Source organism: Delphinapterus leucas, chromosome 2 (genome assembly GCF_059928025.1).
Source record: "Delphinapterus leucas isolate spDelLeu-1000000601 "Yukka" chromosome 2, BTC_Dleu_Yukka2, whole genome shotgun sequence".
NCBI lineage: Eukaryota > Metazoa > Chordata > Mammalia > Artiodactyla > Monodontidae > Delphinapterus > Delphinapterus leucas.
Window position 1 is genome coordinate 4,666,145 of NC_143130.1, and position 23,528 is coordinate 4,689,672.

The 23,528-nt window shown below is 41.0% G+C and overlaps 1 protein-coding gene across 1 annotated transcript in view; it reads right to left on the reverse strand.

The window, feature by feature from the left end:
* TMEM236 (transmembrane protein 236) overlaps positions 1-23,528 on the reverse strand; it is an 81,621-nt gene that overhangs the window by 32,052 nt on the left and 26,041 nt on the right. The window contains 4 exon segments of the mRNA XM_089906369.1: positions 4,387-4,528; positions 14,600-14,630; positions 14,632-14,669; positions 16,182-16,254. Of these exon segments, the coding sequence (XP_089762495.1) occupies positions 4,387-4,528; positions 14,600-14,630; positions 14,632-14,669; positions 16,182-16,254 (284 nt within the window).

A 23,528-nucleotide genomic window follows, 5' to 3' on the forward strand; every position in this document is an offset into this window, starting at 1 on the left:
AAAAGCTGTGTTCCTCTGGTTGAAGTAGGAATTGGGGCATCCAGAGACCCCAGTTCAGCCTCCCCCTCCTGCTCTCCCCACCTCCAGAAGATCTTTACAGCTTTGGAGGTTTCCAAATTGACTCTTTGAAAAGCAAACAGTAGCTGGTCTTAAGAAGGCAACTTCCGGGGGATTCCCTGGTGGCGCAGTGGTTGAGAGTCCACCTGCCGATGCAGGGCACATAGGTTCGTGGCCCGGTCCGGGAAGATCCCACATGCCGCGGAGCAGCTGGGCCCATGAGCCATGGTCGCTGAGCCTGCGCTCCGGAGCCTGTGCTCTGCAACGGAAGAGGCCACAACAGTGAGAGGCCTGCGTACCACAAAAAAAAGAGAAGGCAACTTCCGTTCCAGCGCTAGGTTTGCCTATTCAGGGTGAGAAATGCAGCCGAAGTTATTTTTGCTTCCCAAACATGCCCGTTTATTACATGGACACCTGAGTTTCTAGAGACCCAACCTTCCTTCTGTGGAGAAAGCTTTCTTCACCATGTCTGCCTACAAACTCGTACAAATTCCAGGTATTCCCCTTAGTCTTTTCTGACCTCCAGCACCTTAGATAAAATGAAGTTTGCCGTCACCTGGGGCCCTACAGTACTTTAACCACGATACGCTATTATACCGCTTTGTAATATGGTGCCCAAGCTGGGTTCATGCTACTCTAATAAGTCCTGCAGGGAGAACTGAAAACTCACTTCCTAACCACAGACTCCCTTATATGTCTGTCTGCAGTCACTGGTTTATATGGGAGTTAAGGAATCTTGGTGGGGGCAGGGAGGAGAATCTAACGGTGACCATGATTTGGGGCTCAGACAATAAAGGTGAGGCTGATGTAAGGACAAACTATGAGGCTCCTCAGAAAAAAAGCCACTCCCAAAGAAGAAGGAGTCTAGCTCTACCAGAATCAGCCAGAACATCTAGTGGCAGGAGAGGAAACAGTGGTTTCCAGTGGACTGAATGGCCATTACTTGAAATCATTAAAGCCCAGACAGTCTGTGATTCCATATACATTCTGGGGATAAAAGGGTTGTGTTTCTAAGTGAAAATAGCCCTTCCATGACTCTGTGTGGGACTTCTCTAGGAACGTAGAACTCAGGGGAGGGAAGTCAATACTCCAATGGCAGGGGAAAGGTAATCAATTCAAAACACCAGCAGAACATCAAGCAATATCCCAGAGGCAAGAAACAGCAGTAACTAAGGGTGTTTGGAGCAGAGTCGAGCAGGGGTGGTGGGAAAATAGCACACAAAGTTGTTTGAACATGAGAAAGACAGCTGAGAGGAAAGTAGGGGCAAGAGGATATTCAACAGTCTAGACCAACAAATGAGACCACGGGAGACCCATCTAGGGTCTCATTTAAAAGTGGGAGAGAGGGGCTTCCCTGGTGGCACAGTGGTTAAGAATCCGCCTGCCAATGCAGGGGACACGGGTTCGAGCCCTGGTCCAGGAAGATCCCACATGCCACGGAGCAACTAAGCCTGTGCACCACAACTACTGAACCTGTGCTCTAGAGCCTGCGAGCCACAACTACTGAGCCCACGGGCCACAACTACTGGAGCCCGTGTTCTGCAATGAGAGGCCACCACAATGAGAAGCCCGCACACCACAACTAAGAGTAGCCCCCGCTTGCTGCAACTAGAGAGAGTGCACGCGCAGCAACGAAGACCCAAAACGCAGCCAAAAAAATTAAAACATGGGAGAGAGAACAATATGGGAGAGGAAGATAAATGGAGGTCCAGTCACTAACAGGTTGGGACTGAGCTAGCAAAATTCAGATGGAAATGTAAAAGTGTGCTCATTTGTACCCACATACTAGTAAGAGTGGGGGACATGCAGGCTATATATTGTATTCTTATTATTTATTCTCATGACCGGGATTTGACACTATTAGGTGCTATGTGTGAGATTGCCATGCCTCAGAGATCTGTGTTCCAAAAAATATTCCCAAGTGAGCCCCAGTCTATGGGAAACGATCCACTTAAATGTTACGGCTTGGTAATCACTTGATACTTAGGTATTTCAACTGGTAGTATGAAGTTAGCAGAAAGGATTCTTTGGGCCACGAAAGATTGTTTTAAGCATATGTCAAATATAGAACTTTTATTTTTAAATTTAGAAAAAGCAAAACTATACAAAGATCAAACTTTGGTAGCTTGGAATTAAGACAGTATAGTTAGGAGGGGGTGTGGGGGAGGATGGACTGGGAGCGTGGGATGAGCAGATGCAAACTATTATATAGAGAATGGACAAACAACAAGGCCCTACTGTAGAGCACAGGGGACTATATTCAATATGCTGTAATAAACCATAATGGAAAAGAATATATAAAAAAAGAATGTTTATATATGTACAACTGAACCCCTTTGCTGTACAGCAGAAATTAACACAGCATTGTAAATCAACTGTACTTCAAGGTAGGGTAGTGCAAGTGTGTCCATAAATCCAAGCATTGCAGAGTATCTTAGTTTCATCTGGTATAAAGTGAAAACTGCTATAAGTTGACTAGTATGGATGCATGTCAAACTATCTGGATAGCAAAGAAGAGAATGTACTTCTTTCTCAACATTTTCTAAAGGGACACAAATTATTCTAAACTTTGCTGTCACACACCCTTACCCTACTGCTTTGATTCTGACGTAGCACATGCAGTGAAACCATATTTATAGCATACTTGCTTATATTCAGATTTATGTATTATGTTTATGAGTTTATGTATTAATTTACGTTCCAGAGGATAAATGAGAATACCCCATTGGTTAAAAATTCACACAATTGATTTTATTAGTATGCCTGTTAAAATGAGTATAGGAGACTAATTGAGTTCAAAGTTTGCACAAAAATTAAATACACATATAATTAATATTTACAAAGGTATTTTGAATGAATGCTAGTATTTTAAAGTGTGATTTTATTAAACGGTGGCACTATTTAACCAGACATTAACCTTCCTAAGTTTGAGCAGAGAAGAAAAAGCTCAAGAAGGAGGCACTTCAACTAAGAAGCAGCAATTGAACAAGATGTTCTAGAGTCTTCTCCCCAAGACTGACTTCTTCCTTGAGGTTCTCTTAGTTTGATTCTCTTTTCATCACTACTTCCGAATACAAAGAAAATGCCCCTTTAAAAATCCAACTCATCACTTAAAATATAAAACGCCAATAAATGATTCCCAAAAATATACATGTGCATTTTTTAAAAGAGAATTTTCACTAAAAACGTAGCAACTTCACATTAACATGGAAAATACAGACTCATTAAAAACAGTCCAATTTCAAAATGGGCTTGTCATTCAGCAGTCTACAGAAGTAGTAAAGGGTTTGGCGATTCCCAAATATCCTCAGTTTAAGACAAATACACTTGTCTGTGGAGGGCAGATGTACCTTGGGAGCACCTTTTCTTCAACAGACTCATTGGCTGCCATCTTATCTACCTTGTCACCTGTGTTATGTTAAACTTAACAGTCTATTATCTACCACCCAAGGGCAAAGTGCAAAATATGAAGCTCAGAGTCTCAGGTTTCCTGGTGGCCTCCAACTCAGTTTTGCTTTTCAATCTGAGGAGCAAGAGGGACTGGAGGGTGATGGCTCATAAGAAATGAGTCTAGTGCTTTCCTTCCTGGTTGTAGTAGTCGCCCTATTACCCCAAAGTGTTCTCCTATGACTCACTCAATTTCTCCCATCCACTCCGTCAGGGAATGATTAACAAAACCTACCCATTTCAAATGCAAAATCTTTGCGATACAATAACCATACCGTGCAAATACTGTAAATCAAACACAGATACCATCACATAAAATTAAATGAAAGTTGAGGGAATTTTTGACTGACCAAACAAAATATTCAATTAACAAAATAGTTTTTTTAAAGGCCAACCAATATTTAGTTTCAACTGCTCCCTTTGGAAGAATGTGGCATATCTTGGTTTTGAGTGTGATCTTTAGCTTTTTGACAATCCACGATTAAAAACACAGAAATCTCTAGGACGTATCTGCAGCAGTCATATTAATTCCTGTATCAAAGGTATGCAGACTAAACTCTCTATTCATCTCAACTTAAGGTTTTGAGAGAGTTCCTAAAAATAAAAATCTATAATAATTTACTTAGGTAATTTTCATGTTAGAATAAACATTAAAGATTTAGCATTAAATATTTAGTAACTTTATCCATTTGTCAGTACTATCAAAATCAAAAAAGAATAACTGTATAGCTACAATTACATTTGGATATCTTCATTTGTAATCTTCTATCTGTAATCTTAGCTCTTAAAAAATATCATTAAACATGTCAACAGACAAGAGTGGGAGAAAGGTGAACTATATGTGAAACTTTAAAAAATATGTGTATTTAAAAGAATACTTACTCTTTTGCCTCCCTCTAAGAGGATATGTCCTGAGTTTTTCAATAATATCAACCATGATCAAGCAGGTCAGAACCAAAGAGACTGGCAGGTCAGGTAACGTATCCGGTAAGATACAAGTGGAACCATTAATATTCTTTTGAACCTGTTTTCAGAAGACCATTTAGAAGAATTAAATTTTTGTACTTTCTTTGTTCACAATTCTTTGAAGATTTGAAAGCAGTGCTAAATTAATTATACATACATTTACTAAAAGACTAGAAGCTTGGTTTTCAGCTTTTTAGGTGCTCAACCCCACAAGGTTTTGAACCATTTCTAAAGATGTAATAAGGGTTCATATCAATGGAAGAGCTTTCAGTTAAAGACAGAGCTTGGTAAATGTGCATAAAAAGTTAACAGTAGGCTCCTGGAATAGTGGAATGGGGAATCTCTCCCAACCCAACTGCTAAGCAGAGCCTCTGAGAGTCCTAGCTCAAAGAGCTAGGGAGGCAAACATTAGAGTGTTGGGTCTTCCAAGAAGAGAGAGCTGGGTAAACCCAGCTCGGCTTTGGAGCACTTCCTTCATCTGTTTAAGGTATCTACAAAAAAGGCTATGACAAACATCATGTTAATGGTGATATGTTAAGAGTTTTCCCTCTGAGATCAAGAATAAGACAAAGGTTATACCATGACCATTTCTATTCAACACTGTACTAGAGGTCCTAGCCAGAGTAACAAGGCAAGAGAAAGAAATAAACAGTGTAAGTATTGGAAAGAAAAACACACTGTCATTATTCATAGACTATATGATTATAAATGGGGAAAGTTTCCCCAAAATGGATAAATTATTCCTACACACCAAAAACAAAGAGTTAGAAAATAAGATTTTAAAAAATGATACAATTTGATACAACCTCAATGAAAATTCCAACTTTTCTGTGGAAAATGACAAGCTGATTCTAACATGAACATGAGAGACGAGGGGAAGATGGCGGAAGTTGTGGAAAATGACAAGCTGATTCTAAAATGAACATGAGAGATGAGGGGAAGATGGCGTAAGTAAGACACGGAGATCACCTTCCTCCCCACAGATACACCAGAAATACATCTACACATGGAACAACTCCTACAGAACACCTACTGAACGCTGGCAGAAGACCTCTGACATCCCAAAAGGCTAGAAAGTCCCCACAGAGACAAAAGAATAGGGACGGGACCCACACCAGTGGGAGGGAGCCGTGAAGGAGGAAAGGTTTCCACACACTAGGAGCCCCTTCGCGGGCGGAGACTGCGGGAGGCGGAGGGGGGAGCTTCGAAGCCGCGGAGGAGAGCGCAGCAACAGGGGTGCGGAGGGCAAAGCGGGGAGATTCCCGCACAGAGGATCGGTGCCGACCGGCACTCACCAGCCCGAGAGGCTTGTCTGCTCACCCGCCGGGGCGGGCGGGGCTGGGAGCTGAGGCTCGGGCTTCGGTCGGAGCGCAGGGAGAGGACTGGGGGTGGCGGCGTGAACACAGCCTGCAGGGGGTTAGTGCGCCACGGCTGACGGGGAGGGAGTCCGGGGAAAAGTCTGGACCTGCCGAAGAGGCAAGAGACTTTTTCTTCTTTGTTTCCTGGTGCGCGAGGAGAGGGGATTCAGAGCGCTGCTTAAAGGAGCTCCAGAGACGGGCGCGAGCCGCGGCTAAAAGCGCGAACCCCAGAGACGGGCATGAGACGCTAAGGCTGCTGCTGCCGCCACCAAGAAGCCTGTGTGCGAGCACAGGTCACCATCCACACCCCTCTTCCGGGGAGCCTGTGCAGCCCGCCACCGCCAGAGTCCCAGGATCCAGGTACAACTTCCCCGGGAGAACGCACGGCGCACCTCAGGCTGGTGCAACGTCACGCTGGCCTCTGCCGCCGCAGGCCTGCCCCACACTCCGTGCCCCTCCCTCCCCACGGCCTGAGTGAGCCAGAGCCCCCGAATCAGCGGCTCCTTTAACCCCATCCTGTCTGAGCGAAGAACAGACACCCTCTGGTGACCTACACGCAGAGGTGGGGCCAGATCCAAAGCTGAACCCCAGGAGCTGTGCGAACAAAGAAGAGAAAGGGAAATCTCTCCCAGCAGCCTCAGGAGCAGTGGATTAAAGCTCCACAATCAACTTGATGTACCCTGCATCTGTGGAATACATGAATAGACAACGAGTCATCCCAAACTGAGGAGGTGGACTTTGAGAGCAAGATTTATGATTTTTTCCCCTTTTCCTCTTTTTGTGAGTGTGTATGTGTATGCTTCTGTGTGAGATTTTGTCTGTATAGCTTTGCTTCCACAATTTGTCCTAGGGTTCTAACTGTCCGTTTTCTTTTTTCTTAAAAAATTTTTTTTTCTTATTTTTTATTTTAATAACTTTATTTTATCTTACTTTATTTTATTTTATCTTCTTTCTTTCTTTCCTTCCTTCCCTCCTTCCTGCCTCCCTCCCTCCCTCCTTCCCTCCTTTCTTCCTTTCTTTCCCTTTCTTTCTTTCTTTCTTTCTTTCTTTCTTTCTTTCTTTCTTTCTACTTTTTCTCCCTTTTATTCTGAGCCATGTGGATGAAAGTCTCTTGGTGCTACAGCCAGGAGTCAGTGCTGTGCCTCTGAGGTGGGAATGCCAACTTCAGGACACTGGTCCACAAGACACCTCCCAGCTCCACATAATATCAAATGGCGAAAATCTCCCAAAGATCTCCATCTCAACACCAGCACCCAGCTTCACTCAACGACCAGCAAGCTACAGTGCTGGACACCCTATACCAAACAACTAGCAAGACAGGAACACAACCCCATCCATTAGCAGAGAGGCTACCTAAAATCACAATAAGTCCACAGACACCCCAAAACACACCACCAGACGTGGACCTGCCCACCAGAAAGACAAGATCCAGCCTCATCCACCAGAACACAGGCACTAGTCCCCTCCACCAGGAAGCCTACACACCCCACTGAACCAACCTTAGCCACTGGGGACAGACACCAAAAACAACGGGAACCACGAACCTGCAGCCTGCAAAAAGGAGACCCCAAACACAGTAAGATAAGCAAAATGAGAAGACAGAAAAACACACCGCAGATGAAGGAGCAAGATAAAAACCCACCAGACCTAACAAATGAAGAGGAAATAGGCAATCTACCTGAAAAAGAATTCAGAATAATGATTGTAAAGATGATCCAAAATCTTGGAAATAGACTAGACAAAATGCAAGAAACATTTAACAAGAACCTAGAACAACTAAAGATGAAACAAGCAATGATGAACAACACAATAAATGAACTTAAAAATACTCTAGATGGGATCAATAGCATAATAACTGAGGCAGAAGAACGGATAAGTGACCTGGAAGATAAAATAGTGGAAATAACTATTGCAGAGCAGAATAAAGAAAAAAGAATGAAAAGAACTGAAGACAGTATCAGAGACCTCTGGGACAACATTAAATGCACCAACATTCGAATTATCGTGGTTCCAGAAGAAGAAGAGAAAAAGAAAGGGACTGAGAAAATATTTGAAGAGATTATAGTTGAAAACTTCCCTAATATGGGAAAGGAAATAGTTAATCAAGTCCAGGAAGCACAGAGAGTCCCATAAAGGATAAATCTTAGGAGAAATACACCAAGACACATATTAATCAAACTGTCAAAAATTAAATACAAAGAAAGCATATTAAAAGCAGCAAGGGAAAAACAACAAATAACACACAAGGGAATCCCCATAAGGTTAACTGCTGATCTCTCAGCAGAAACTCTGCAAGCCAGAAGGGAGTGGCAGGACATACTGAAAGTGATGAAGGAGAAAAACCTGCAACCAAGATTACTCTACCCAGCAAGGATCTCATTCAGATTTGATGGAGAAATTAGAACCTTTACAGACAAGCAAAACCTGAGAGAGTTCAGCACCACCAAACCAGCTTTACAACAAATGTTAAAGGAACTTCTCTAGGCAAGAAACACAAGAGAAGGAAAAGACCTATCATAACAAACCCAAAACAATTAAGAAAATGGGAATAGGAACATACATATCGATAATTACCTTAAATGTAAATGGACTAAATGCTCCCACCAAAAGACACAGATTGGCAAAATGGATACAAAAACAAGACCCATATGTATGCTGGCTACAAGAGACCCACTTCAGACCTTGAGACACATACAGACTGACAGTAAGGGGATGGAAAAAGATATTCCATGCAAATGGAAACCAAAAGAAAGCTGGAGTAGCAATTCTCATATCAGACAAAACAGACTTTAAAATAAAGACTATTAGAAGAGACAAAGAAGGACACTACATAATGATCAAGGGATCGATCCAAGAAGATGTAACAATTGTAAATATTTATGCACCCAACATAGGAGCACCTCAATACATAAGGCAAATACTAACAGGCATAAAAGGGGAAATCGACAGTAACACATTCATAATAGGGGACTTTAACACCCCACTTTCACCAATGGACAGATCATCCAAAATAAAAATAAATAAGGAAACACAAGCTTTAAATGATACATTAAACAAGATGGACTTAATTGATATTTATAGGACATTCCATCCAAAAACAACAAAATACACTTTCTTCTCAAGTGCTCATGGAACATTCTCCACGATAGATCATATCTTGGGTCACAAATCAAGCCTTGGTAAAATTAAGAAAATTGAAATTGTATCAAGTATCTTTTCTGACCACAACGCTATGAGACTAGATATCAATTACAGGAAAAGATGTGTAAAAAATACAAACACATGGAGGCTAAACAATACACTACTTAATAACGAAGTGATCACTGAAGAAATCAAAGAGGAAATAAAAACATACCAAGAAACAAATGACAATGGAGACACAACGACCCAAAACCTATGGGATGCAGCAAAAGCAGTTCTAAGAGGGAAGTTTATAGCAATACAAGCCCACGTTAAGAAGCAGGAAACATCTCGAATAAACAACCTAACCTTGCACCTAAAGCAATTAGAGAAGGAAGGACAAAAAACCCCCAAATTTAGCAGTAGGAAAGAAATCATAAAAATCAGATCAGAAATAAATGAAAAAGAAATGAAGGAAACAATAGCAAAGATCAATAAAACTAAAAGCTGGTTCTTTGAGAAGATAAACAAAATTGATAAACCATTAGCCAGACTGATCAAGAAAAAAAGGGAGAAGACTCAAATCATAGAATTAGAAATGAAAAAGGAGTAACAACTGACACTGCAGAAATACAAAAGATCGTGAGAGATTACTACAAGCAACTCTATGCCAATAAAATGGACAACCTGGAAGAAATGGACAAATTCTTAGAAATGCACAACCTGCCAAGACTGAATCAGGAAGAAATAGAAAATATGAACAGACCAATCACAAGCACTGAAATGGAAACTGTGATTAAAAATCTTCCAACAAACAAAAGCCCAGGACCAGATGGCTTCACAGGCGAATTCTATCAAACATTTAGAGAAGAGCTAACACCTGTCCTTCTCAAACTCTTCCAAAATATAGCAGAGGGAGGAACACTCCCAAATGCCTTCTACGAGGCCACCATCACCTTGATACCAAAACCAGACAAGGATGTCACAAAGAAAGAAAACTACAGGCCAATATCACTGATGAACATAGATGCAAAAATCCTCAACAAAATACTAGCAAACAGAATCCTACAGTACATTAAAAGGATCATACACCATGATCAAGTGGGGTTTATTCCAGGAATGCAAGGATTCTTCAATATACGCAAATCTATCAATGTGATAAACCATATTAACAAATTGAAGGAGAAAAACCATATGATCATCTCAATAGATGCAGAGAAAGCTTTCGACAAAATTCAACACCCATTTATGATAAAAACCCTCCAGAAAGTAGGCATAGAGGGAACTTTCCTCAACATAATAAAGGCCATATATGACAAGCCCACAGCCAACATCAACCTCAATGGTGAAAAACTGAAAGCATTTCCACTAGGATCGGGAACAAGACAACGTTGCCCACACTCACCACTCTTATTCAACATAGTTATGGAAGTTTTAGCCACAGCAGAGAACAAAAGGAAATAAAAGGAATCCAAATCGGAAAAGAAGAAGTAAAGCTGTCACTGTTTGCAGATGACATGATACTATACATACAGAATCCTAAAGATGCTACCAGAAAACTACTAGGGATAATCAATGAATTTGGTAAAGTAGCAGGATACAAAATTAATGCACAGAAATCTCTGGCATTCCTATACACTAATGATGAAAAATCTGAAAGTGAAATCAAGAAAACACTCCCATTTACCACTGCAACAAAAAGAATAAAATATCTAGGAATAAACCCAGCTAAGGAGACAAAAGACCTGTATGCAGAAAATTATAAGACACTGATGAAAGAAATTAAAGATGATACAAATAGATGGAGAGATGTACCATGTTCTTGGATGGGAAGAATCAACATTGTGAAAATGACTCTACTACCCAAAGCAATCTATAGATTCAATGCAATCCCTATCAAACTACCAATGGCATTTTTCACAGAAGTAGAACAAAAAATTTCACAATTTGTATGGAAACACAAAAGACCCCGAATATCCAAAGCAATCTTGAGAACGAAAAACGGAGCTGGAGGAATCAGGCTCCCTGACTTCAGACTACACTACAAAGCTACAGTAATCAAGACAGTATGGTACTGGCACAAAAACAGAAAGATAGATCAATGGAACAGGATAGAAAGCCCAGAGATAAACCCACACACATATGGTCACCTTATCTTTGATAAAGGAGGCAGGAATGTACAGTGGAGAAAGGACAGCCTCTTCAATAAGTGGTGCTGGGAAAACTGGACAGGTACATGTAAAAGTATGAGATTAGATCACTGCCTAACACCATACACAAAAATAAGCTCAAAATGGATTAAAGACCTAAATGTAAAGCCAGAAACTATCAAACTCTTAGAGGAAAACATAGGCAGAACACTTAGAGGAAAACATAGGCAGAACACTCTATGAGATAAATCACAGCAAGATCCTTTTTGACCCACCTCCTAGAGAAATGGAAATAAAAACAAAAATAAACAAATGGGACTGAATGAAACTTCAAAGCTTTTTCACAGCCAAGGAAACCATAAAGAAGGCCAAAAGACAACCCTCAGAATGGGAGAAAATATTTGCAAATGAAGCATCTGACAAAGGATTAATCTCCAAAATTTATAAGCAGCTCATGCAGCTCAATAACAAAAAAACAAACAACCCAATCCAAAAATGGGCAGAAGACCTAAATAGACATTTCTCCAAAGAAGATATACAGACTGCCAACAAACACATGAAAGAATGCTCAACATCATTAATCATTAGAGAAATGCAAATCAAAACTACAATGAGATATCATCTCACATCAGTCAGAATGGCCATCATCAAAAAATCTAGAAACAATAAATGCTGGAGTGGGTGTGGAGAAAGGGAACCCTCTTGCACTGCTGGTGGGAATGTGAATTGGTTCAGCCACTATGGAGAACAGTATGGAGGTTCCTTAAAAAACTACAAATAGAACTACCATATGACCCAGCAATCTCACTACTGGGCATATACCGTGAGAAAACCAAAATTCAAGAAGAGTCATGTACCAAAATGTTCATTGCAGCTCTATTTACAACAGCCCGGAGATGGAAACAACCTAAGTGCCATCATCGGATGAATGGATAAAGAAGATGTGGCACATATATACAATGGAATATTACTCAGCCATAAAAAGAAACGAAATTGAGCTATTTGTAATCAGGTGGATAGACCTAGAGTCTGTCATACAGAGTGAAGTAAGTCAGAAAGAAAGACAAATACCGTATGCTAACACATATATATGGAATTTAAGAAAAAAAATGTCACGAAGAACCTAAGGGTAAGTCAGGAATAAAGACACAGACCTACTGGAGAACGGATTTGAGGATATGGGGAGGGGAAGGGTGAGCTGTGACAAAGTGAGAGAGAGGCATGGACATATATACACTAACAAACGTAAGGTAGATAGCTAGTGGGAAGCAGCCGCATAGCACAGGGATATCATCTCGGTGCTTTATGACCGCCTGGAGGGGTGGGATAGGGAGGGTGGGAGGGAGGGAGATGCAAGAGTGAAGAGATATGGGAACATATGTATATGTGTAACTGATTCACTTTGTTATAAAGCAGAAACTAACACACCATTGTAAAGCAATTATACTCCAATAAAGATGTAAAAAAAATTTTAAAAATGAATATGAGAATACCAAGTGCAAGCAATTCTAGAAGAAAAAGAAGATCGGAATGTTTACTTTTCTGGATATAAAGAGCTATTATAAAGCTACAAGAATTAAGACAGTGTGGTGTTGGCACAGGAATAGAGAAGTAGGCAGCACAGAAAAGAAAGCTCAGAATAGACCAGGTATACCCACATCTGATTTATAACAAAGACAGCACTGCAAATAAATGTGGCAAGGACAGACTTTTTAATAAATGGTACTCAGTTCATTAGATATTATTTGGGAAAAAACGCTTGATTCCCTACTGCACAACATATACAAAAATTAGTTCCAGGTGGATTGTGAATCTAAAAGAGAATGGCAAAATAATATAGCCTCCAAAATATAATATAGGAGAGTATCTTCAGGACCTCAAGGTTCAGATTCACAATATGACAAAATCGTCTCAAACAAGTAACCAAAAGAACTATCCATAAAGAAAAGAAATTGATGCATTGGACTCTTAAAATTAAGAGCTTCTCTCCATCAAAAGATACCATTAAGAGTACGAAGTCACATGGGCTTCCCTGGTGGCGCAGTGGTTGGGAGTCCGCCTGCCGATGCCGCGGACGCGGGTTTGTACCCCGGTGTGGGAGGATCCCACATGTCGCAGGGTGGCTGGGCCCATGAGCCATGGCCACTGGGCCTGCGCGTCTAGAGCCTGTGCTCCGCGACGGAGGAGGCCACGGCGGTGAGGGGCCCGCGTACCGCGGCAAAAAAAAAAAAAAAAAAAGAGTACAAAGTCACAGAGTGAAAAGGTATTTGCAATACATATAATCAAAAAAGGGCTTGAAATCTGAATATACAAATAATTCTTCCAAATCAATTTTTAAAGATAAGCAAGACATTAGGAAAAATGGGCAAGATGAAAAATATGCTCAATCTCATTAATTATTGGGGAAATGCAATTGAAAACTACAATGAAATTCAAGAACATACTCACCAGAATGGTTAAAATAAAAAGACTTTAAGTGCAAGTGCTGGTCTTCCCTGGTGGCGCAGTGGTTGAGAGTCCGCCTGCCGATGCAGGGAACACGGGTTTGTGCCCCGGTCCGGGAAGATCCCACGCGCCGCGGAGCGGCTGGGCCCATGAGCCATGGCCGCTGAGCCTGCGCGTCCGGAGCCTGTGCTCTGCAACGGGAGAGGCCGCAATGGTGAGAGGCCCGCGTACCGCAAAAAAAAAAAAAAGCAAGTGCTGCTGAGGATATGGAACACGAAGACCGCTCGTTCTCTGCTGGTGGAAGTCTAAATTAGTATACTCTCTTTGAAGAACTGACACTGTCAGTTACAACTGAGTACTTGAACATCTTGTGACCCATCAGTTCTACTCCTACACATTTAACCAACTGAAATGCTTGCACATGGGCACCAAGAGACATGTTCCAGGATATTCACAGCAGCAAAAACTGGAAACTGAAACGGCCATTAAGAGCAGAACTGATGATGTGTACGTATAGCTGATGCACTTTGCTGGACAGCAGAAACTAACACAACATTGTAAAGAAACTATACTCCAATAAAAATTAATTCAAAAAAACAAAAACAAAAAAAAAATTTTAACCACTCTTGTGGGTATGTAGTAGTATCACATTGTGATCTAGCTTACATTTTTCTGATGACCAATAATGTTCAGCATGTTTTTATGTGCTTGTTTGCTATTTGTAGATCTTCTTTGTGAAATGCCTATTAAAATATTTTGCCCATTTAAAAACAAAGAGTAGAACTGATGAATAAAGTGTGATATATTCATAAAATGATGAATTCATAAAATACGATAAATTCATAACATGAAATGAAATACAGGAACGGAAATGAATGAACTACAGCTAGCCAGAAAAACATGAAGGAATCATACTTTTGAATAAAAGGAGCCAGAGGCAAATTAGATAGGTAGGTAGATAGATAATAGATAATTTGATTTCCCTTCATAAAACTTTCAAAAACAGATAAACTAAACTGTGGTACCTGTGGTATTAGGAGTTAAGATAGAAGTTACCTTTGGGATGGAGGGAAAGGTAGTCATTGGAAGTGGCTTTTAGGGCGTTGACAAAGTTTTATTTTTTGACCTGAGTAGTGTTTCTTTTTTTTTTTTTTTTTTTGTGATACACGGGCCTCTCACTGTTGTGGCCTCTCCCGTTGCGGAGCACAGGCTCCAGACGCACAGGCTCAGAGGCCATGGCTCACGGGCCCAGCCGCTCCGCGGCATGCGGGATCCTCCTGGACCGGGGCACGAACCCGTGTCCCCTGCATCGGCAGGCGGACTCTCAACCACTGCGCCACCAGGGAAGCCCTGACCTGAGTAGTGTTTCTATGGGAGTTTGCTTCGTGGTATTCCATTAACATTGTGTATTTATGTTGTGTGAGGTTTTCTGTTTGTGTGTTAGATTTCAGTGAAAAATAAGAAAAAAAGGAAAGAAAAATATCCAACAGCAGGTGAGACATACGGGAAAGAATCCCCAAAAGAGCAATTAAACTGTAGATAGAGCATTATCTGTGATAGTGGTGTTCCTTGAAAGTGTTGTACACTGAATTTTCAAAGCTCTTGGGAACCTCCCAAGTGCTTTACAAGGTCTTTGCGGAGGAAGGAGAAAATGATAAATCTAGATTAAAATATTTTTGTGTTGCAATTTGATGCAAAGTCCATCTGTGTGGCCTTCTGAGGTTATTCTGTGTGTTCATGTATTGTCCTAATGCTACATGTAGGACATCTCCCAACAGTCATGTAATTTCTAATGATGTCATCCACTACCTGGTACTCACCTCTCTCACAGAACTGATCATACCTATTCTAACTGCCTGTTTATTTTTCTCTCTACTGTCAATAAAAAATTACTGAAGGCCAGAGACTGTCAAATTTTCTAAGTGCTCTATCCTCAGTTTCTAACACAGTATCTGGCATGTAATAAGCACTTAATGACTACCTGCTCAGCATGTAAATGAAAATCTTATAAATAAATAAAATCAAATCTTTCACAGCACCTTGAAAATTAGTAAGATTAGCAGGGTATTTTGCTTTGAACTCTCTGGGTAATAGAGTCCTCACAGGCTGAAAGTTCTGCCTATAGTATTCCTGCCCTGCAGATATCCATTCATCAGAGTCCCTTTGTAGCTGCGTTTATTGAAACATAAACTCAAATTTATTTTCAAATAAACATCGTGTACAAATTATTTGTCAATGGAATCTTATCAAAGCTTTAGCATGTGAGTGGTTGTTCCCTTGGATATTGATTGGATATTGCATTTAGAACCGAGGACACTCATGAAAAACATCAGGTTAGAAGAAACACATGTGGATGTACTCTCAAATTCCTTGCTGTTTTATTATTTTCAAATAACTTTCCTTTCTCACACATACAAACACAGAAGCAATTTTTCTAATTGGCTGCTATACTTTCCTCCACAATCACAGAGGTAACAATGATCTTAGTACCTTAAATATATATATTGCAACTTAGAATAAGACCGGAGATAATAAACTTCAAGAAATTTGTTTGGGCACACCACTCTATGAAATTTTAATAACAGGGGACATTTTAAAAACTCAAAATCTTGCAGGACAAGAAATCAAAATTCCATACCTTGGTCACTGCTATAGAAAAGCTGAAGCTGGGAAGCGTGGTGAGGATTACACACATCATCATAACAGGTCTCCTAGCAAAGGAGAAAAAATAAGCAAAAGCAATAATGTACAAGATCAACAGTTCCTGTTACATTTTGCCAATTTTGCAGTTCCTGTTCCATTCATCTATAGTTTTTCTAAGAAGCTACTACTTCCCTATTTCCATTTCCCAAATGTTTGAGTATGGCAAAGGGGAACACACACAAAAGCCGGAATGCTTTTCTAGAACAAAGGGGTGAGAGGTTTCCAAATAATTAGCAAACCATCGACTGCTAAAAGCATCACAGTACAAGACAAATGACATTCAATATTTTCAAAATTCATTCATCAGAATCCTGCCCAAGAGTTCAGGGTCTGGCGACCAACTGAAAAAAAGAACAGCATGAACTTCTCAAGTGATACTATACCCCATGTTGTAAAATTGATTTTTCAAACAATATATTTAGAAACAATACACTGTTGGACAGTTAAAGACGACTTGGGGTGGAAACACCTGGATTGTTTTACGTGAGCCACCTCCCCCCAAAAAATCATATAGACATAAAAATCACATAGTTTTTAAATTTGTTTTTGGACCACTTTTTAAGCCTTGCATGATCAAGCAAACAAATAGCTATTGAGATATAATATATAATAGTCTATCATGACAGAGAGAATTAAAATGTACTTTTAACATCACTAATTTATGGGAAGATAAAATATACTCAGAGGTTTTCTATAGTAAAATATTTACCCCCTCTTTCCTTAGTTAAATACGTATTATATGAATTACATATATAGGATAGTATGTGTTTAAGTTCAAAAAGTATTGTTGGAGTCTTACAAATGACTAAGAATTCTTCTTGGTCCCACCATTTCACTCTACCCCAGTCCCATCCTAGATGTTCTAGGTATAGACATAAGATAGGGCAGTGGATAGCCCATCTCTCACAGCCAGACTCGGTACAACCTGCTAAAACCAGAGGTAAGATGGAATTTTAAATTGGTAGCTTTGCCTCCTTCTCTGAGCCCAGATCCAGATTCCTGCAGCACTCAGCTCTCTGAGGCTAGCTGGGGCATTCACAGAGTCCTCTTCTCAGCTTGACCTCTAAAAAATAAGAGTGCCCCAGGGATTATTCCTGCACCCCTTATTTATCTATATTATCTCCCCTGATGATCTCAGCCAATCCCATCGCTTTAAACACCACCCACTTGCCCATGACTCACAAACAGATTATAGTATATATACACTGGCCTCTATCCTGAGCTCTGGACTTGGACACCCAACTATCTATTTGGCACCTCCACTCAGATGTCTAATCTAATCTAATAGGCAACTCAAACTTAACATGCCTAAAAAAGAACCCATACTCATTCCAATCATCAAATGCTGTCTGACGATTTAATGCCAAAATGTATTTTGAATCAACCTCTGCTAACACTGTGGTTCTCTCACTATCACATCTCATCTGCAGTGTTTCGTAACCAGTTTCCTGTTAGTGTCCCTCTTCTTGCCTAGCAATATTTTCTCCATAGAGCAAACGTCTGATTTTTCAAATGTAAAACACCTCTTGTTACTGCCCTGCTCAAAAATCACCAAAGCTGGGAGGAGTGGGGAATGGGGAGTTACTGTTTAATGGCTACAGAGGTTCAGTTTTGCCAGATGAAGAGGGTTCTGTGGATGGATGGTGGCGATGGTAGCACACCAATGTTCATGTACTTAATGCCAATGAGCTGTGCACTTGAAAATGGTTAAGATGGTAAATTTTATGCTAGGTGTATTTTACCACAAAATACACTCATTTGTATATTTTAGAGATTTTTAAAATATTTTCAATGTATGACTAATGTAATTAGAATAAAATTGAAACCTATCACTGTTGCCTAAGTGTTCTACGTGATGTGGTTTCTCTTATTTCTCCTACTCTCTTCACTTAGAATGACCTGTCTCTTCCCCACCATCCACTTAATCCTGCCATACTAGCACCCTGGTTATTCTGTGGTCACACCAAGCTTGCCCCACCTTCAAGGCTTACACTGGCTCTTCCTTTTTGCCAGGGTGTCTCTAGATCGTAGACCTAAATCTAGATCATAGATCTTCCATGTCTGGCTCCTGTGTGCCTATCCCCAAGGTAAGTTCCATGGGACTATGTACCTTACCTGAATTGTTCATTACTTTAGCTCCAGCATTTACAACAATGTTTCTAAATCTTTTTTGTACAATAAACTTCCTGGGAATCTGCTAAATCCTATGGACCCTTCTCAGAATAGAATTTTTAAACGCACAAAATACATAGACTACAAAACAAAGCAATTATATTGAAATACAGTTATCTGGGCTTCCCTGGTGGCGCAGTGGTTGAGAGTCCGCCTGCCGATGCAGGGAACACGGGTTCGTGCCCCGGTCCGGGAAGATCCCACATGCCGCGGAGCGGCTGGGCCCATGAGCCATGGCCGCTGAGCCTGCGCGTCCGGAGCCTGTGCTCCGCAACGGGAGAGGCCGCAACAGTGAGAGGCCCGCGTACCGCAAAAAAAAAAAAAAAAAAAGTAATACAGTTATCTACATTCTTTTAAAATTTTGATTTAGTAATATATACACTTATCTAAGAATACAGTGTCTTCTTATTTTCTTTGGAGCATTCAAGATCTAGTGGAAACTGTAGTCTCTCATAATTTCAAGGTAGTGAAGATCATAAACTGTAATCTGAAGTATCTGCGACAATTGTAATGTGATATGAAAAAAAATCTATGTAATAAAATTACAGGTCCTGCTAATACTACTGTGGTTTGTTACCAACATTCATAATGGAAAGAAATGCCATCTTTCAATCAGAGGTTATCGAAAATAGAGATGTAACTTGTTTCTCATCCAAGTTCAAGAACCCCATAACCCTGGAGAATATCTGGCACAGAGTAGGAATTCAATAAATGCTAAATGAATGAACAGACTAGTTAATAAGTGAATACTAATGCAAATCTGTGTTTTATTTAAGCAGAAATAATGATAACCTGTATTTGAAAATCTTGACTTACTGCTAACATATGCTTCTAATTTATTAATGAGTGGTATGGGTTAAACTGTGTCCTCCCTAAAAGACATGCTGAAGTTCCAACCCCCAGGACCTCAGAATGTAACCTCATTTGGAAATAGGGTCTTTACAGAGGTAATAAGTTAAAATGAGGTCATTAGGGCAGGCCCCCATCCAATAAGACCAGTGGCCTTATATAAAAGGAAATTTGGAGACAGATATGTACAGAAGGAAGATTACATGAAGAAACACAGGAAGACACCATATGAAGATGAAGACAGAAATCAGGGTGATGCATCTATAAGCCAAGGAATGCCGAAGATTGCCAGCAGACCATGAGAAGCTAGAAGAGAGACTTCCCTGGTGGCACAGTGGATAAGAATCCGCCTGCCAATGCAGGAGATATGTATTCAATCGCTGGTCCAGGAAGATCCCACATGCTGTGGAGCAACTAAGCCTGTGCGCCACAACTACTGAGCCTGCATGCTGCAACTACTGAAGCCCACGTGCCTAGAGCCCATGCTCTGCAACAAGAGAAGCCACCACAGTGAGAAACCCGCGCACTGCAATGAAGAGTAGTCCCCTCTCACTGCAACTAGAGAAAGCCCGCACACAGCAGCGAAGACCCAACACAGCCAAAAATAAATTTTTTTTAAAATGTTAAAAAAAAAAAAAAAAGAAGAAGCTAGAAGAGAGGCTTGGACTGGATTCTCCCTCATAGCCCTCAGAAGGAACCAAGCCTTCCAACACTTTAATCTCGAACTTCTAGCTTCCAGAACTGTGACACAATAAATTTCTGTTGTTTAAACCACCCAGTTAGAAGTACTTCGTTATGACAGTCTTAGGAAACTAACACAGATTTTGCTATAGGGAAGTGAGATACTGCTGTAACAAATACCCAAAATGTGGAAGTGGCTTTGGAATTCGGTAATGGATAGTCTGGAAGAGTCTGAAGATGCAGGATAGAAAAAGGCTAGATTATCCAGAAGAGAATGTTAGTGGAAATATGGAAGTTAAAGGAGATTCTGGGGAGAGCTCAGAAAGAGGAGAGCTGTGCAGAAAGCCTCTACTGTTCTAGAGAATACCTATATTATTATGAACAGAATGTTGCTAAAAATATGAATATTAAAAGTCCTTTTGGTGAGATCTCTGACAGAAATGAAGACTGTGTTACTGGAAACTGGAAGAGCGGTGATCCTTTTTATACAGTGACAGAGAACTTGGTTGAAATGTGTTCTGTTGAGTATAAAGGAGAACTTGTAAGCAATGAGCTCAGACACTTAGCTAAGGGGATTTCTAAGCAAAGTGTTGAAGGCACTGCCTGGTTTCTCCTTGTTGACTAGAGTAAAATGCAAGAGGAGAGAGATAAATTGAAGAAGGAATTGTTAAACAAAAAAAAAGCCCAGTCTTGAAGATTCAGAAAGTTCTCACCCTATCCATATTGCAAAAGATACAAAAAATGAGACAGCATGTTCTGGAGACAACAGTAAGGGTGTGGCTTGTGAATCCAATCAACCATCTCAGCAGAAACCCTGACAGCTTGCACTGAAGGGGGACAGAGATGGGACAAAATGAAGAAAGGCTGTGAGACTTCTGGGTACGATCGGCAGGAAACAGGCTAAAACAGAGCTATATGGATGCAAATATGTACTATCCTTCAAGAAAAGGGAAGAATGACTCTGATGATGCTTCAGAGGCCAGGGAAGCTGCCGTTGCCACCACAGGCCCAGGGGTTCCCTCCTCAGATCCAGAGAGCAGGGCTGCTGCCCAAGGCCAAGAGGGTGGAGCCACCACCTTGATGAGCCCAGAGGACAGTGTCCAGACACAGAGGTTTATTGTCAAGCCTTAAAACTTAGAACTGTTGGCTAAAACCAATATACAGGCAGACCTTGTTTTGCCACGTTTCGTGTTAATAAATTGAAGGTGTGTGGTATCAATGAGACCACACTCAGACATTAACAAGCCAACCAGCATCCCAAGGAGGCATCCCAAAGAGTAAAAGGTCCAGAAATCATAAGACAAGAAATACTGATGGAGCCTGGACACTGGAGAAGAGAAGATGTCAGTGAGCTCAGAGAAAAGGTCACCCCTAGAAACACAACGTGGGGAGTCGTCACTGTACAAGGGACAGTTTATGAGAGCCGATGAGAGCGCTCGAAAAGTAATAAAAAGGGGTATGTGTATATGTATAGCTGATTCACTTTGCTGTACACTTGAAACTAACACAACACTGTACATCAACTAGAGTCCCATAAAATTTTTTTAAAAAGAGAAAGAAATGTGCTCATGCTACTGACAGTGACCATTATATGGGGCTAATTAATTGCTTGTAGCCATGCTAGTGTAATTTCATAACAAGGACAGTACTCTGAAATTGGCAAGTGTTGAATCACTGAAAATTGATTGATGAGGCCAAATTTTTCTATGCAAGTTGAAGTATGCAACTTCTGAATTAAAATGTTTGACACATCTTGGGGGGTGAGGGGTAGGGGGTGGGGGGGTGATGAACTGGGAGAATTGGATTGACATATATACACGAATATGTATAAAATAGATAACTAATAAGAACTTGCTGTATAGCACAGGGAACTCCACTTTGCTGTATAGTAGAAACTAACACAACATTGTAAAACAACTATACCCCAATTTAAAAAAATTCAAAAAAAAATAAATAAAATACTTGATGCATCTTATAAAAACAAAAAAAAAGGAAAGCAATAAAAAGCGGGAATCAGGGGGCGATGGGTAGAGCTCCCGGCCATGGCCAAATTCACTGGCATATAAAGGGGGGCAGAGGATGTGACATGTACAAGGAAGATTGGAAGGAAGCTACATGGTGGCAGAGTTTATCTCAATACAAGGAAATAAGGAAGGCTCTTCTCATAATTAGAGACACAAAAAGTCGTAAATTCTCTTTAAAATCAGAGGCAGACTGTCTTGTGAGAAATAGTGCCCTAGATGAACGCTAGGGTGCCTTCCAGCTTCAGAATGATGCCAACACTGAATTCTACAAGCAAGGGGAAGCGTAGAGTTTTAAAGGTGGAACTGACACGCAGACACCATTTTTCAAGCAGATTATGACTCTGTCAACAGGACTGGGAGGGAATGAGGGGGACAGAGAGGCCCAAGGCAAGGACAGCAGCTGGTGAAGGCTGCCAGAGCCGCAGCAGGTTAATAAAATGCTCTTCGTGCCTCCTTTTGAACACAAGCGACCAGAACAAGGGATCTGACGCCGGACCTGAACAGGTGAAAAGTTGGGGAACTAGGCCAGAACCTCAAGTGCACACCTCCCTGGAAATCAGCGCCTGACTGGGGAGAGGAAAACAGCCACGGAGAGCAAGGTCCTGAATGAAAGAGAAAGATGAAAGAGAAAGAACTCATGGAATCTGGTGACATTGCATATGCAGCAGAGAAAAGCAAAAGTGAATCCATTCACGCTGCTTTACTAGAGATTGTGGGACAAGCAGAGAAAGCCTGTAATCAAGGAGGAGAAAATGATCAGTCCTGAGTGTTTCAGAAGATGACAGACAGACTGAAAGAAAGGGGATGCTCTGGGAAGAGGTAACTGTTAAGCACCAGGGTTTAGTTCGTGGTAACTCACCGATGACCTCAGAGGTGCTGAAAAGGGCGAGCTCTCTTCTCCCCCCTTGGGTTAGCCTGTCACTCGTGTGTGTTACTGTGGACCATTTAGGGGCTCAGACCCCAGACACCCTGGGGTTGGTCTTGGCTCCCTACTCACTGGCTGGGTGGTCTTTTAACCTCCGTGCCCCAATTTTCTCACTTGTTGAATGGGCACTGTAAGCTTTCTTCAAAAAGCTTCGAGAATTAACTAAAGTAATACAGGCGATGTGTTTACAACGCTGCTTGTACATAGTAATTGTTCAGCCAATATTTTCTCTTATTTTACTATGGTGACAGCCATAACTACTACTGCTGCTGCCACAACTGCCACCTGAAACAAATCAACAGCAAATCTGGGGGTATATGATAAGGATGTAAACAAGGTCAAATGTTCCAAAATGTTGGAGTCTTTCTAACTTAGCACCGTCCAGGACAACCCTGACTTCCACAGCAGTCTGGGAATCCCCAAAAGTCCTCCAGGATTATTTTGCCCCAAGGTACCCTGTCTGAGGACATCTGCTTCAGTTTCCGGCTAGTTTGTCAATGTTTTCACCTATTCACTGATATCCCGGGCAAAGATTCCTCTTATTTACTGGGATATAAAATTTGGTGTGGATATAAATAGCTTTTATTCGTTCCTCAAACCAGCTCCCTAGTCTTTGATAAATTATGACAGG